The sequence below is a fragment of the Crinia signifera genome, chromosome 7, assembly GCF_055691185.1.
Source record: "Crinia signifera chromosome 7, ASM5569118v1, whole genome shotgun sequence".
NCBI lineage: Eukaryota > Metazoa > Chordata > Amphibia > Anura > Myobatrachidae > Crinia > Crinia signifera.
Window position 1 is genome coordinate 191,788,256 of NC_139223.1, and position 16,854 is coordinate 191,805,109.

Sequence of the window (16,854 nt, forward strand, 5' to 3'; positions counted from 1 at the left end):
GGGACACTGCCGGCCGTGGGAGGGACGCGGGAATGTCCCCGAAAACCGGGACATTCCCGCGGTAATCGGGACTGTGGGAGGTATGCAATCATACATTTCCAGGGAAGTCCAGGAACAAAGCATTTTCTCCCGCATGGAGAGGGTCAGGTGGGCAAGTATGGCAACATTGTGTATGTATGTGTGTGTGTACAGTAATCACAGCCATGCTATTACACCAGTGACAGGAAATGGCGGCAGTCACCCTGTGTGACAGGAGCAGCAGAACTGCATTCATGTGATACTAAGGTCGTTACTACTTCCTAATCCTCCCTCTAGTGACAGCCAGTTAAACGCCTTTTGTGCAGCAACTTGTCTCAATAAAGCTGTTACAAAGTGACCTTGAGTGGGTTCCCCTCCCTCCATCCGGGTCCTCTTTATAAAGAGCCCAGCGCGCTTGCGTACTGTTCTCCGTTCAGTTCGACCTCTGGTGCCGGTAAGCGGAGGGGGACTGGAGCTGTGGCCGGGGGGTAATCCGAAGCCATCCTCACCCGTAGTGTACCCCAGTTGCCCCCTTTTGCGGGCGCCTATCTGGGCTACCCTCCGGGCGCATCCTGCCTGCTGTATGTTCGCCAGCTTGTAACCCGTTCTCTCTCTTACCCCTGCAGACTGCTGACCCGATCCCCCCCAGCGGAAGGACACAGGACCGCCGTGCAACATGTATGCCTGCGCAAAATTCGTCTCTACCCCTTCACTGGTGGTGAGTGCCCCCGGGATGTGGAGGGAGGAGGGCGAGGACTCGGGAGGTACTGCAGTGCGGCCTAACCCGCCGGCTGCTGCAGCTCAATGTCACGTTCTCCCTGCGGCTGTGTCCGCCCCTGGGCTCAGCCCGGCGCCTCTGTGCTTGGTGCAGCTCCGGGTGTAACCACCTCACCTGCAGGCAGCGGCTCCAGGGCCCCGGGCTTCCTTGACAACCGTGACCTTACCCCGCTGCCAGCCAAGGACACGTACTGCAGGCCGCCATTCACACCCCTGTCATGCCTGTGTTTGGATTGCTCTGCAGGCATTGGGCTGCTGCTGGTTCCCTGCATTGCTCCCAGTCAGGGCAATTGCAGTACAGCTTGGTTGCCTGTCAGTTACTGGGCCCCTGCAGATCCCATGGAGATCTGCTGCATTAGTGAAACCCAATGCCATAGCAGTTAATGCTGACTCCATTGTGCGGCCCTGAAGATGTTGCACTTTGTACTTATTAGCCTTGATGCTTTGTCACTTGCTGCTGTCAATGAGAGTATTTGTTTTTATATCTGATCAGGTCCGTGCTGGGTCCAGAGCTCTGTACAGACCAATCTCTGCATCAGTCTTGTCTCGGCCAGAGGTCCGAACTGGAGAGGTAACTAAACTAACTATATTGTATTGTCAGTCTATATAATTGTTATAAGGAACTTGAGCATGCAACTTTTTAAAGTGTTCTAAATTCAGTGTTTAGAGAGATGCCTTTAAAGTAACTCTTTAAATGGTTCTATGCAGCGTATAGCCTTATAACTGTCCACATTAAGCATATCTTGGAGCATTTGTGCTGGCAGTGACATGTTAAAACCAATGCATGCAGTTGCGTTGTAGGCCCTTAGATTGAAGGGCATCCTCACTGCAGGTCACTGGGTTAAATCAAGGGCACTACTGTTGTCTTGGCATCTTAGTCCTAGGCTGACTTGTACTGATGCTAGGATAATTGCAGAACTATATCGAATGATGCTGACAGGTTTTTGTTCTATTATTCACTTTATTTTAACTTTTTGCAGGAAAACGCACTCCTCAGCGCGACACACAGCCCATGCACCCAGCTGGTACTGAGGCAATTCCAGACCAGTGCCATCAGCAGGGACATTGACACTGCTGCTAAATTCATTGGTGCTGGTGCTGCCACAGTTGGTGTGGCTGGCTCTGGTGCTGGTATTGGAACAGTTTTCGGCAGTCTCATCATTGGTTATGCCAGGTAAGTGTTCTGTGTTTGTCATTTTGCTTTGCGTGTCACAAGCTTCCTGACATCTTACTGGGCTTTATCATGTACTAAACTAAAGGCTCTAAACTCAATATTCCACAACATATTATACTAGAATAACATTTTTTTTGACTGTATATAAACTAAAGTGTGATCTAGGAGATAATATAGGAAACTTTCTTGTGGCTGGTATAACCTGGGCTCCCTCCCACATAGGTTATGCCTAATTTATCATTTTAGCCATTCAAACAGAATGAAGAGACTAATGTTTCTGAGCATTGACTGTGCTAATGGCATGGATAAGGGAATCAATATACTGGCTATACCTTAGATCCGAGATGTCCAAACTGTGGCCCTCCAGCTATTGTGACACTACACATCCCAGCATGCCTTGCCATAGTTTTTGCATTCCCTAATGGCAAAACTGTGGCAAGGCATAAGATTTGTAGTTTCACAACATCTGGAGGGCCATAGTTTGGTCATGCCTGCCTTAGATTGTTCCACTTGTCTGTTTTGGCTATAGTTGGTGAGATCTGTCCCTTTAGTATTTGCGCAAGCTGCCAGATCACGAATTAAAAGCTGACTTCCAATGAGTTTGACTTTTTTTTTATTTATTTTTTTTCCTAAAACCATACTTGTTCCGATCATGCATAGAGGTTGATGTTTGAATGAACTTTGGCTTAGAGGTAGTTGGAGGATTAAGGGGAGTAGTCAATTTATTACACTGGGGGAGCTCCCGGAGCTATTTGAATAGTGGGCCTATTGCGCTGCAACCGGTAGGGAACTTTAGTTGGTGAGTGTCCGTTCTCTCAAACACCCATGAGTAACGATTCTCTGAAATGACAGAGTACTGATCTGAAGCGCTATTCTCAGCATGCTCAACTCAATTGTTGCCAAAGTGGTGATCCATGGAACCATGGCCTTCAGGCATCACTTATTCTTGTGCTCCATGGAGGTGTCTGGGGTAATCTGCAGAGTCTAGTATTAGACAGCTGTGCTGGGCAGGCTCAAAGAGAATTCCCCCTTAAGATGCTGGTATGGGTCATTGGTGTAGACATGGCTGGAAGGTCAACACAAGCATTAGGCTGGCAGTGGCAAGGTCATCATGGGTTTTATAAAAAAAAAAAAAAAGTTTGGTCACGAATGTAGACACTGACAGTCTGTGTACCCGTCCCCTTGCATGGCTCGCTTCACTGACTCTACACACTATGCTAAAAGTGAAAAAAGTTGCGCTTTTGACTCAACCTTCCAACCATGCTGACCTAAGCCATGTAGACCTTTAGTGGTTGACACAATGCATGTCAGCCTAATGACCGTATACCTTAAGATGCTGGTATATGGAACACCATTTATGAAGGCAATGAGAAATACAGATATCGGCCCTCGTTCCTGCATAGGCAAACTACTAAAGCGAGATCTTCAAACCGTGTCCTCATAGAACTACAAGGTATCCTCAGGAATAACTTGTACCACATGTAGCTCCATCAGTGAACAAACATGTTCTCCAGTTACAATATTGGTAATGCCCCTTTTACACCAAAAATCCTGAATCCGACCCAGCATTTGGATGAAGGATCCGGGATATTCACAATTTACACTGCGGTGCCCATTCTCAGTGTAGACTGAAGTGGCACTTAAATATGTCATCCCCGCCGGGACCGCTGATCGCCGTGCTGGGGGAAGCCCAGCACCAAGGTAAACTGCTGGGCTGCCCCCGTGCTCCCACACGCTCCCCCCCCCCCCCCCCCCCCCCCCCAGCCGTCGTCCGGGAGGTGAATGGATGCTGCACACAGGCATCCATTCACCTCCTATGCTGCTGTCTGCAGAGTATAGCAGACAGCAGCACAGACTGTCTGTGCCCCATGTCCAACCTGAGGAAGCTGCGGTCCGCAGGTTGCACACACCCCCCCCTCCCCATTGATGTAAATGGGAGCCGGGTTGGATGACCCGGCGTACCCATTTACACCGCCTTCTACCCAGGTCAGGAACTGGCTAGAAGTCCCAAGTAAAGGGACACGGCATGTCCCATTTACACCGCCGAACACCTGGGGTTTTGCGGCTGTGTAAAAGGGGTATAAGAAATGCAGTTGGGAGTTCTATGGTCATTTTATACAGGATGTTCAGCCTTGTTAGCCTTGTGGCATCCTATATTGTACACTTCTATAGGAGGCAAGAGGAGAATTTTTGGCTTTTGAGGCACTAGCATTCAAAGGGCCATAGTCAATTGTCATATTGCTCCCAATTTTCCATCTAAATCAATGGTTGATCACACACAACCAACCCCCCCCTTTGAAACAATGGAGTATTTCTTACAGGAGCTCAAACAATTGGTTTCTTTAAGGCTCAAAATTAATTATTTACACATGAAGATAAATAGGCTCAAATTAGGTGGCTAGGACATTGCAGAGACATGACGGCAAGTCATATCGACTACAACATTGGAAAAATTGTGACCTTGGCAAAGGTGATCTAGTTAAAGTAGGCAATCGTCATGTGTCAGACGTTAGGATAACTAAAATTGCTGAGTCCTCTATGTCATGGATGGAGAAGTGGTCTGAGGCATAGCCTAAAATATACAAGTGTTCAACTTTAATTGGCCATGAGCTACTATAGACAATATAAAGCTCCTGAAGAGCTACAAAAGTTCTTAAAGCAGAAAAATTTGCCTTTTAACAGAAAAATGCTCTTGGCACACTGTCCCACAGGAAGGTCTTTTAACTTTAAATGTTCTGTGCCATGGTATAAGCTGCATATTTCTCGATAACAAGTGGTATCAGTGCTACACACTTCTGGGTAACACTGCAGCACTTGGCTCCCTGTCAGATGCTAGAGGCCAAATATGAATTCTATCGTCTGCTGCCTCCTAGGAATATGAGTTTGGGGGAGGAGTATCCAACCACCTGGATTGCTGCATTGACAGGTTGGCGACTGGGTCTAGAACTCTATCCTTCAGTGTGTGGGAGAGGGCGCACTGGACTGCACACCCTGTATCTGTGATGGAGAACCTTCGCACTCCAGTTGTGTAACTACACATCCCAGCATGCCCTGCAACAGTTTTAGCATGGCCAAATAGCAAAAGTGTTGCATGGTAAGCTGCGATGTATAGTTCAACAGCAGCTGGAGTGCCAAGTCTCAATCACTGACCTATATAAACATAAAAAGGTGCGCTCATGCCATACAGAAAAAGAAAATCCAGGTGCACGCTTAACACCAACAATACTTAATTAACTTGGGGGTATGACTTGGATGTTTGACCAGCAATGGACTCACACCTACCATGTCAAGGTGACTCTCCTGCCCAGTGCTTCCTCGCTCTGCAGGCTTTGGTTGTGCCAACGGTGTGGCACTGCTGCCACATACCTACAGCCCTGATCCAATGCAATTCACCTCAGGTGCTAAAGCACACTGATGCATCTGATTCCAATAGATCATATATGGTCTTCAAACTGTGGCCCTCCAGATATTGTGAAACTACAAATCCCAGCATGCTTTGCCACAGTCTTGCTATAAGGGAGTGTTAAAACTGTGGCAAGGCATGCTGGGATTTGTAGTTTCACAACATCTGGAGGGCCACAGTTTGAAGACACAGGATCCAAGGGCCCAGGAACACACATCGGCTTGGATGTCGGATCTGGCCAGTTTTCATCTGATATATCAGCCCAATACGTTGGTGTTGGGTGAAAACAGGCTAAATCTGATCTGTGCATGAGCACATTAATACCAGTATATTATATACATGTATCCAGGACTTCTAGTGTCCATTTTAATGTTATGCAATGCCCTGCATTTATCTCATAGGGGCTGGTGATAGGGGTTTTATTCCAGGTAGAGGCATCTGCCTTCATGCATAGTTACAGAATGAAAGGAGAATGGACTGTGCCCCATCTTACACATAACAGGTGCTACCATGCTGAAAACTTGTTTCTGAAGAACATTTGTGGTTAGTAGTGGCTGTATCTTCTTGGTGTGCACCTGCATTTTCCTTCTAAAAAGTGCAATGCCACGCAAACATGCTAGATCTGATCTAAGCTTTAGCAGACTATGGGGCTGTCTAATTACCCATGGTGAAGTTCAGCTGGGGGCTACCCAATTAGCCTACATGTGCCACACCTTATTGAGGCTAACCAAATTCCTACCCCTAAAAATCAAAACCGTTCCTGAACCATAACAGGGCTGCTGCAGCTGAATATAGCCGGGTTTCACTGAACCGGTGTGCTCCTGGTTATAAAATAAAAGCAGGATTTTACTGTGATAACAGATCATGGGTAATACTCTTTTTGTCAAAGCTTCACCCACTATGGCAGAGTTTCTCAACCTTTGTCCTATGGACCCCCACAGTGCACGTTTTCCAGGTCTCCACACATTATTACAGGCTCCACCTTTGACTTAATATGTGTCCGTGAGTAATAAGTGCACCGGCCAGGTGACCTGGAAAACATGCACTGTGTGGAGGACCGAGGTTGAAAACCACTGCACTATGGTCAAGCTGGAATAACCTGCTTTGCCTTATCAAATTGGTTTAAAGTACGACCTGACGCATGGTCTGGTATATATGGGTGCCCTATGTACACTTACGTATTTTTTTTTTTTTTCTTCCCACAGGAATCCTTCCTTGAAACAGCAGCTGTTCTCCTATGCCATCTTGGGATTTGCTCTGTCTGAAGCCATGGGTCTGTTTTGTTTGATGGTTGCTTTCCTGATCTTATTTGCCATGTAAATGATGCTGGACAAACCGCTACAAAACTGAACAGCTGTAAACAATAACTTACTGTGGCTCCCAAGAAATGTTGTGTTGTCAAGGAAATGTATTATATTTCCAAAGTCCGTTTCATTAAAAATGAGAAAACTTGGATAAAAACTTTGTACTTTATTTGTATTTAATACTTTAATCACTAAACAGAAGTAATTGATCTAAATATCTGAAGCCGTCACTTTAGTTTTTTTTTAAAACTCTAATATTTATCGTGCCATTTACAAATCATTAAAATAGATACCTATACTGCGGGCAGGCTTCTGTGGCTTCTTTCATTGGTGAAGATCTAGAACTGGATTGCTTAGAAAAACAGGACACATGACTGGCACTTAATGTATGGCCCATGTTTATCACCTGTGTATATACAGTAGGTTCTGACCAATTGAGCTGCAACAATGGCTTCAGTTTGTTAATCAGTGTTATGTTGCCATCACCTACTACATGTAGCCTTTTACACAATTATAGGCTTTAACCATTCATCTTGCAAATCCTAAATCTAAATTCAATGTATACTAACGTTCAGGACACTAACTGCAAGTTTGTGAGGTTACAAGATACCAACACCACTTGTATTGTGTGCAGGAAACTATCCATTATATGGTGTATGGGCCCTTACATTGTAGGGTGCCTAATGAGAATGGACCAGTGAGGCTTTCTCTGAACAGTCTATTGTAAAGAATAGCCATAGTAAATGACAACACTGATAAGATTTATGGCCACAATTATCAAAGAATATTTGTGGCTAAATCCCAGCCGCTAATTATCCCCCAAATGTACCAAAGGGGTCCCCAGCAGGAATATCCGATAGCCCATTGTAGACTATGGCTATGTGATCACACTGCTGCTGAGGTAGTGTGGTCGGCGCTAACCACGCAGACGCATCCCCCGGCTTCCAGCTCTGGACAATGCAGGAACAAGCTCTTTTCGGAGCCCTGTTCCTGCACCTGATGGGATTGCGTTTTACAATGCGATCCTGGGCAGTAACATTCCACCCAGATCGCATTGCGATCCAATGATAAATGTGCCCGTTACTTTAAACCAGATGTGAATAAAGCCTATGGTCTTTAACATGCTGTTTTATTTGCAATACTTTGGCATGTATTGGACTTCACTGAAGCTACAAACTTAATCTTGATACTATACACTTAAATGGGGAGGGGGGGGGGGTACAATTGTTTCTCCTCACAACCAATAGTTGGTGCACAATGAGAAATTTGGGCACTAAGCTGATGGGAGACACCTCATCCTGTAATACTTTAAGGTGTAGACCTTCAGTGGTCAACACAATGTATGTCAACCTTTCTCCTGTCAACCCCCCCCCCCCATAATACCTTCATGATCTTTCAAGTGGCTTCTAATTAAATGGTATCTTCCTGAGTAGAATCTGATGTATCCTTGATTCCTAGCATGGGGTAGATGCCCCATGTGCAACTGTTCACAGGTACTGTAGCTAACTGAATTGCCAACCAACAAGATATTTGTGCTGCCTGAACCCTTAGGCTGCCAAGGGAATTTGTCAAAATAGGTGAGACTTTTTTAAACTTGTGCAATAAAACTAAACTTCAATTAATTGCCTTTGTTGCTATGAGGGGTGCTGGTATTTTTAGCAGATATTTTGAAGATTTCTCATAGCAATATTGACACTCAATGGGTTGCGCTAGAATGCTGGTGATATGAAAATCTTCATTTAACACGTGGTGGGAATGCAGCTAATAGTAGTAGGTTTATTTATAAGGCACCACATAGTGTCTGCAGCGCCATACATAGCAAACAAAAGGTAACGTACAGGGTGTGTTGATAAAATAGTGGAAGAGTGCAATACCTGAAGTACTGTACTAACTTCTAGACTGCTTTATTGGCCTGACCTTCAAATGTGCCTTTTATAGTTTTACTTTAAGGGGGGGGGGGAAGCAATTCTAGTTCCTAAAGCGGGTTCACACTGGTGCAGTGTCAGGCTGATTTGACATTTTGTAATTACACATACACAGTACCTAGTGTGTGTATAGGTGATTGTGTGATCACTAGCAATTGTTAAGGGCCCCTTACACTTGTGAGATTTTGTGAGATTTCATCCAATTTGAGTCAATTTATCTGAGATCTGATGTGCCGTCTGACAAAATCTTATGTGCCTGATGTGTAGGACACAATCTACAATCCCGTGCCATTGAGTATAACCAAGAGATTGGAAGAGATTGAACCTCCTGCACATAGGATAAATCTCGAGTCAATCAGGTTCAATTTGTTGAGACAATAAGTTGACAAGTGTAAGGGGGCCTTTACTTTGTGCTGCACATCAACACTAACTCCTTCCAATGTGTATTCTCCTAGGCTCAAGGGTATTTGTTCCGATCTCGGAACAAAGGCCTGCCACTGGTATATACCAACATTTATATGCTGAAATGAATGCAAGGGGCTAACTAAAATGGATGACTTCAATCTAAAACAGACTGACCAGCGTATAAGAACCACTCTGCTCATCTAGTAGTTGTTCTAGGGCTGGGGTAGCCAACCCTAGTCCTCGAGAGCTACCAACAGTGCATGTTTTGCAGGTCTCCTCACAGAATCACAAGTGAGCTAATTAGCTCCATCTGTGTATCTTTTAAAATGTGTCCGTGATTAATGAGTGCAGCTGTGCAGCAGCTAGGTTGTCTGGAAAATGTGAACTGTTGGTAGCTCTCGAGGGCTAGGGTTGGCTACCACTGTTCTAGGGCAGGGATGGGGAACCTTTGGCCCTCCAGATGTTGTTGAACTACACATCCCAACAGCCCTGCAACAGTTTTAGGATTGTCAAATAGCAAAACTGTAGCAAGGCAGGCTGTGATGTGTGGTTCAACAACAACTGGAGGGCCGAAGGTTCCCCATCCCTGCTCTAGGGTGACGTTTAAGAAAAGTTTGCGTACCACTACTTTAGGGTACTTAAACCCTTTTTTGATCAGAAAGACCCCCCCCCCATATACACTCATGCGATTTGGGTCAATTTCACCCAATTCTGATGGATAGAGCAAATCATGTCTTTGACATTGCATCGAATGTGCAGGTCTGACCCCCTCCCAGTGGTGGGGAACGGGATAACACACTGAATGACCGCATGCACTTCTTCCACCGGGAAGGTCCAGGGTGGCTCAAAGAGATCGGGTGGCCATTACAAAAGAGTACTGGTCCAAGTACAGATCCCTGGGGTACACCATCCTGTAACTAGGTTCTTCCAAGCTTTTGAGTTTATTAAGCAGTCTTCGATGGTAAGTAACCCATCAAAGGATTTCTCCTCTGTGCGGGTGCTTGTTGAATGGATGTGTACTTGTACACATCTGTTCACAGTCCTGCTCAGAGCCATGGATGGTCAGGGGGTGTGTATTCGGCGGGGTGGCATTAACCTACTCCATGGGCTCCAAATATACACAGCCCAGCAAGCTGGTCTGAATTGGGCCCTCTGTTCAGAAACCTGGGTCAGACTTGGGTTCTTGGTGGTAATATTTAATCGCATATTATGACCCACATTAGTCACACCTTGTGTTAACTAGAGTATCAAATAGGACCAGGTGTAGAAGCTCTGATCCTCTATCGTACCATTGCAACTTACATGTGATACATCCTCTTCTTCATGACTAGTTCTACCCGGTACGCTATTGCCCTATTATAGGGCAAAATCACAATAGTTAATGGCCTGGCAGTGCACTCCAGCAAAGAGACAGCACAACTCCACCCCCCCATTTACGCTGGCTCTCCCTCCAGCCGTGGCTCCAACCAAGGCCCCTTACATGTTGGCCCTATAAAAAAGGGGGGAGAGAAAGGGGACTCTGTTTTTGGGGCACTCTTTTGATATGATGATTTGATAATAAAACTTGACTTTTATTTATTTAGATTTAAAAATAGAAGGCTATAATTCATGGATAAGGTAGCCGTAAGAATTCAATCTCCCTGCTGGCAGTGAGCTTTTTTAAGATATATGCTATGCACTAGGGATTATGAACAAGGGTCCAAAAAATAGTCGGACCAATTAGAATTATTGATGTGTTACCTAATAAGCCTTGCGGCAATGGTAACTAGGGCTCGTGAGAGGCAAATTATAAAAGTTTGGGAGGGGTTAATTCCCTATATTTATGGAGACTGCTCACACATTGAGCATGGTTTCTATTTAGTACTAAGTTGAGTAGTACTTGTGTTGGCACCGCAGTAGTTTTTTAATGTGCAAATAAAGCGTTCCTAGTAAGGGTTTCGCACGATTCTGTTGGTGTGTAGTGTGCAGCTCTTAAATGGGTGCTATCCGGGGGTGCCTGGTTCCTTAGTGAGTTAAATTATACGCTGCGCCTTGCTGGGCTAAAGTAGAGACCAGCATGATATTCGCCCCACCGTGAGAGTTTTAATTCCACTCACGCCACAGTGATAATAGACGCACAAAAGAACTTAACACAATTCTCTTACTACTTCAATAGCTGTACCTCATGCTGCTCTGGGATTGAGCTTAAACGCGAGTTTAGCTATTTAATGTGCACCAATAACCACACAATTTACATCGTACACTTAATATCAAATCAGATATTTGCACACCAAACTAGTGGTTGTTCACAGTGTTGCTCTCAGGTTGGTATCAGCTATGAAGTACAGGCAACTGTTGCTAATTTTAAACAGACACCTTGCTGTTGAATGAGCAACTGTTGACAGTTACAAAGTACAGGCAACTGTTGTTAAATGGATGGGCACAAAAAACATTAAATGTTAGCAGATTGTAGTTCGATATCTGCTAGGCTGGCTGCACATCAATCAAGTAAAAATCCACATAGTTGCTCTTAGATTGAGCTTAGAATACACACCTAGCTGCTAGAGGAGCATCAATTAACAGGCAGGTAATTACAGTTGCAAAGTACAGGCAACTGTTGCTAAATGGGTGAACACAAATAACAATGAATGTTTAGCAGCATGTAATATAATATCTGCTGAGCTGGCTGCACATCCATCAGATGAAAGTCCACAAATTTGCTCTTGGATTGGACTTAGAATACACATCCAGCTGCTAAAGGAGCATCAATTGACAATTTCAAGAAAGCAGGTAATTATTGCTGAATGTCGACTTAAGCTGAATTAGACAGTATAAGCACTGCTCTTAGCCAAGCATCACACTAAACATTTAAAGCTAAGCATTATTTTAAAGACTTTTGTACACACAGTAGAGACTCCTCTTACTTGTGTCGACCATCGGTATTAGTCTATACAGTTAGCAGCCTGTACTGGTTCAATAGTTAATGCTCACCCCTGTATAACAGTATAGATAGACCCCTCAGTTAGCAGTTGTGGCTTCTATTAACCTAGAGTCTTGCAAACGTGCATTGGACTCCTGGGTGAGAGAGTCTCAATCTGCACTGGGGGGGTCAAGTAATGGTAGTGCAGGTAGACACTTCTGCTGTCGACAGTGGGGTTAACAGTGTGACCCTGTTGCTAAAGTAAGCATAGCAGGGTGTTAAACTGCCCCTAGCCTGTCAATGAGAGAGTGCCTGAAGGGTAGAGAAGGGGTGATAGACAGAGAGGGAAAGATAAATTGCTTGGCGGCACGTCTGGGTTAGTCCTTCTGCTTCCCACTGAGTTATGCTCCCGCAGTGGACTCCGTGGGTGAGAGAGGCTGGTTCAGAGTGCTTTGAAGCAGAGTATATAGGTAGATACAAATGAGTCGCTTCTACTGTCAGTGTTAAATGTCTGGTCGCCCTGTTGTGTACGAACAGAGCAGGGGCACCCCAGACAGGTCACTGACGTTAGGGCGAAGAAATACCTTAGGTGTCACTCAGTTGAAAGTTCCCCCTTCTGTCGTTTTCTGACAAATCCCCGGCTGCTGGCGCTGGTTGATCTCTCAGGTGTGGGGGGAGAAAAGTTTTTGCAGGGTTTGCGGTTGTCCCCGGCTGGTTGGTAGCAAGGGTGCTTGAAGGCTTGGTGCCCAAGGCAGCGGAAAGTGGGGGACGGCGCGTGTCTGCGCCGGGTGTTATCTCCTGGCTGCTGGCGGTAAGGGTGCTGGGCGGCTAAGTGGCCGGGACCAGGGAGACGAGAGCGGCGCGTGCCTGCTCCGGATGCTCTCTCCCTCTCCTGTGCGGCTGCTGCGTGCGGCTGCGGTGACACGGGCTGTGTGCGGCTGTATTGCTCTGCAGTCTCTGTTGGCCCTATCCCAGCCCCTCATCAGGACAGCCTCAGGATCTATTTATGCTGGCTGACTCGTGTGTGCTGAAGGGGAGATGGCCTGTTGAGCCCTTCAATGCTGCCCTGAGAGATAACAAGATGGCGCCGCCAATGGCTGCCTAGGATCTGTGTTGCTCAGCCAATTTTTATGTTCCCCGTGTCTCCCCTGTCATGTCCTTATCGGTACTGTTTTACCTATCTGGCTGGTGCAGCGACCAAGTGGTGCTGTGCAGCTCAGCAAATATATGTTCCCTGTGTCTCCCTTGTACATGTACATCACCCTCCCAGGGTACATCTAGTGTATACCTCTGTTTTATGTATAGCTGTATAACTGTTACCTAACTGGCTGTTGCACAGCAATCCAAATCTAATTCCTAGTATACACAAGTATACCTGGCCAATAAAGCTGATTCTGATTTGGGGGGTGTTGATCTGGTTTTTGGGAGTGGCAGAAAAACGCAGGCATGCCCAAGCACTTTCAGGCTGGATCTATGACGTCAGCACTGGCCTCAATTAGCCGGGGGGCCCTGGTGAAAAAAAAAAGGCATGGTCAGTGCAGGTTCTGCGGGTTGAGTGTGCCATTGTACAGGCTGCTGCTGCCTCTCTACCCTGCTCAGCACATGGCACTGGGCAGCATGTCCTGAGCAGGGAGAGAGGCTGTACTGTTGCAGCTAGGGTGGCCAATCCCGGGATCGGCGGGATCCGGCCCTAAAAACGCCAGGATTTGAATCCCGGGATTGGTGCTTCCAATCCCGGGATTCGGGGATTGGCCTACGCATGCGCAAATCTAATGTCAGGCAGCGCTGAGACCAGCTCAGACGCTGCCTGTCTGCTCCCAAACCCCGGCGCGCTGCTCTGCGGCTACGTGCAGCGTGACCTGATGTCAGAGGTCACGCTGCGCAGCCCGTCAGCAGCTCCATTCCGCCCCACCGCCCAGTACCCAGGCCATCACCGCTGCCCAGCTCCTGCACCGCCGCCCGGCTACTCCGCCGTCCATCTCCAGACCACCGCTGCCCCGGCTCCTGCACATCTCCCGCCTCCAGACCACCCCCACATGGCCCCCAATCAAAGCCGCCGGCCTCTAAACACCACTGCCCGGCTCCCGCACCAATGGCCGGGTGAGTGAGACTGGGTTGGGGGGGACCGGAGGGGGACTAAACTTCGTCATTCTATTGATGAACCCAATCCTGGAAATCCTGGGATTAGGCATTTTTTGCAATCCCGAATCCCGGGATTAAAAAAAGCCCCGGGATTGGCATCCCTAGTTGTAGCTCGGTCTCTGCAGTGGGGGAGGGGGTTGTGGGGCAGAAATACACAAAAGGGGTTGCTGCTGCTGCCTGCTTTGGCTGTTTGAAGAAGTTTGGGGGGCTTGAGAGCGCCCGGGTGTTTGGGGGCTCAGCCGTTTATCTGTCTGGGCATTCCTGTGTTTGGATGCCTGAATACACAAACAGCTGAGCACAGATGAATCCCCTGAGTGGCAACGTGGAGTATCGGTGACGGGGAGGATCAGCAACAGTGGGGTGGGTGGTAGTGCGCCATTGGTTCACCGCTGGAGGCATCACTGGCGCACCCTTTTCTTACAGTGGCATGCCCGGAAATTTCTCAGGAGAGCCTGCTCCTGCAGCGCAGCTCAGCCCGAGAAATTTACGGGCACACCACCGAGGGGGTTAAAGGCCTATAAGTTCCATTCAATGAAAAACATTTTCACTTTACAAAACTTTTAAGAATTGCATAAACTGCATAAGACTACTGTTATATAGTCTCTAAATGTCTCTAAGGGATGCAGTTTAAATCCCGGCGGTCGGGATCCCGGCGTTCAGAATCCCGACGCCAAAATCCCGACCGCCGAAATCCCGACACTTTCTCCCTCCGTGGGTGTCCACGACACCCCTGGAGGGAGAATAAATTAGCGCGCCGAGCGTAGCGAGGCACCGGGCCCGCTGCGTGTCGAGCGCAGCGAGCCCGCAAGGGGGGGGGGGGGGCGATCCACGTCCCCCCCTTGTCGGGATTTTGAACGCCGGGATTTCATACTGAATCCGTCTCTAACTACCATCCTATCTCTCAGCTCCCATGTCTCTCCAAGCTATTCAAGAGACTTGTCTACTCTTGCCTCGCACACTTTCTTAACTCTCACACTCTATTAGACCCACTTCCCAACACTCCACTGAGACAGCACTGACTAAAGTGGTGAATGATCTGGTAACTTCCAAGTCTAAAGGCCATTACTCACTACTTATTCTTCTAGATCTTTCTGCTGCGTTTGACACTGTTGATCACACTCTTCTCATACAAACACTGCACTCCCTAGGTCTTAATGATACAGCCCTTTCCTGGTTCTCATCTTACCTATCTGATCGCTTGTTCAGTGTTTACTTCTCTGACTCTACCTCCTCTTCACTACCTCCTTCAGTTGGAGTTCCGCAAGGCTCAGTCTTCGGTCCTCTGCTTTTCTCAATCTATACCTTATCTCTTGGCAAACTAATCAGCTTTTTCGGATTTCAGTATCACTTGTATGCGGACGATACTCAAATCTATCTAAAAACCCCAGAGTTGTCACCAGTGGTCTTGGGCAGAGTCTCTGAATGCCTCTCTGCCATCTCATCCTGGATGTCTTCTCACCACCTCAATCTCAATATTTCCAAAACTGAATTAATTATATTCCCAGTTACCATCCTGATATCTCCATAACTGTTGACAACTTGACAATCTACCCTACCCCACAAGCTCATTGCCTAGGGGACATCCTTGACTCTGAACTGTTACATGCATCTAAAAAACATCCATAATACGACCCTATCTCACACAAGACACTACTAAATCTCTTATCCATGCACTCATTATATCCCGCATTGATTATTGCAATAGTCTCCTAACTGGTCTTCCCAAGAACAGACTCTCACCACTGCAATTCATTTTAAATGCTGCTGCTAGGCTGATCTTCCTAGCAAGATGCTCATTGTCTGCTGATCTGCTCTGCCAGTCCCTCCATTGGTTGCCTGTATCTTACCGTATTCAATATAAAATACTTCTACTCGCATATAAAGCTATTAACCATACTGCACCAGCATATATCTCTACTTATCTCAAAATATCTCCCAACTCGACCTTAACTTAAGATGCTGTCTACTTGACTTTTTTACTAAGTCCATATCACCCCTATATATCACTGCTGCCTAGACATAGACGATGGTGTGAAGAGGGCCCCGTAGGGCGCAATGAATCACCTAGCATCACTGACCGTTCCGCCGCCTGTAGCTACCGACTTCCACAGCTGCAGACGGCGATGCCCTATGCCCACAGCACGGACAGCGCTGTCCCTGCTGCTGGCTCTGAGCTGTGCTAGGGATCATGCGAGAGTAGCCGGCCGGGGGGGAGGAGACAGTGCATCAGTATTAACTGATGCGCTGTCTCCAGGAGGGGACATCGCCGGAGGGGGAAGTTAGCGATGTTAGTACATCTTGTCAGTGTCCCCTCCTGCTTCGCCTCGCTAATGAGCGTTTAGCGACGCTATAATAAATCTAGCCTTATGTAACTATGTAACCTTCGGTTGCTGGGCTCCTGCTGCACGTGCAGAGTTACAGCCCTGCCCCTTCACAGCAGATTGCAGCAGAAGTCAGTCACATGCACTGGGCCCAGTCAATGAGAGGAAGCAGGGGTGAAGTCACTGGTCACTGGGTGAAGTCACTGGTCAGGCTGCTGAAGGGAAATGTAAGTGGGGGCGGGGCCACAGTTCTGCTGAAGAAGTCGGCACTCAGTGTAGCTGTACTTCTGTGTAGTGTAATATGGATGTGTGCTGCCTAAGTATTGCAATAAGTTATAGTATAGTGGCAGCCGTGCCAAGGCACATTACATTCCCTGGGTGCAGGAGGGGAGGGAGGCGGGGCTAGGCAGGGAGTGGCAGCAGGGTGTCTGGTTGTTTCCCCAGCCACTATGGTGCCTCTCTGTAACTCTGTGACTGTGTGTGGGC

The 16,854-nt window shown here is 47.1% G+C and overlaps 1 protein-coding gene across 1 annotated transcript; it reads left to right on the forward strand.

The window, feature by feature from the left end:
• The first annotated feature begins 338 nt into the window (after positions 1 to 338).
• On the forward strand, positions 339 to 6,833 carry ATP5MC3 (ATP synthase membrane subunit c locus 3). Its single transcript, XM_083154733.1, has 5 exons — positions 339 to 472; positions 645 to 736; positions 1,289 to 1,366; positions 1,776 to 1,969; positions 6,578 to 6,833. The coding sequence occupies exons 2-5, from the start codon at positions 695 to 697 to the stop codon at positions 6,690 to 6,692; spliced, it is 429 nt and encodes a 142-aa protein (XP_083010859.1). The 5' UTR covers positions 339 to 472; positions 645 to 694; the 3' UTR covers positions 6,693 to 6,833.
• The last annotated feature ends 10,021 nt before the right edge of the window (positions 6,834 to 16,854 follow it).

Bases quoted from the DNA above. Each gene is read 5' to 3' on its own strand.
- ATP5MC3 (XM_083154733.1), top strand. From the start codon at position 695: ATGTATGCCTGCGCAAAATTCGTCTCTACCCCTTCACTGGTG. The intron at 737-1,288 runs GTGAGTGCCCCC...ATATCTGATCAG, and splicing joins TCTCTACCCCTTCACTGGTG to GTCCGTGCTGGGTCCAGAGC. The intron at 1,970-6,577 runs GTAAGTGTTCTG...TTCTTCCCACAG, and splicing joins CTCATCATTGGTTATGCCAG to GAATCCTTCCTTGAAACAGC.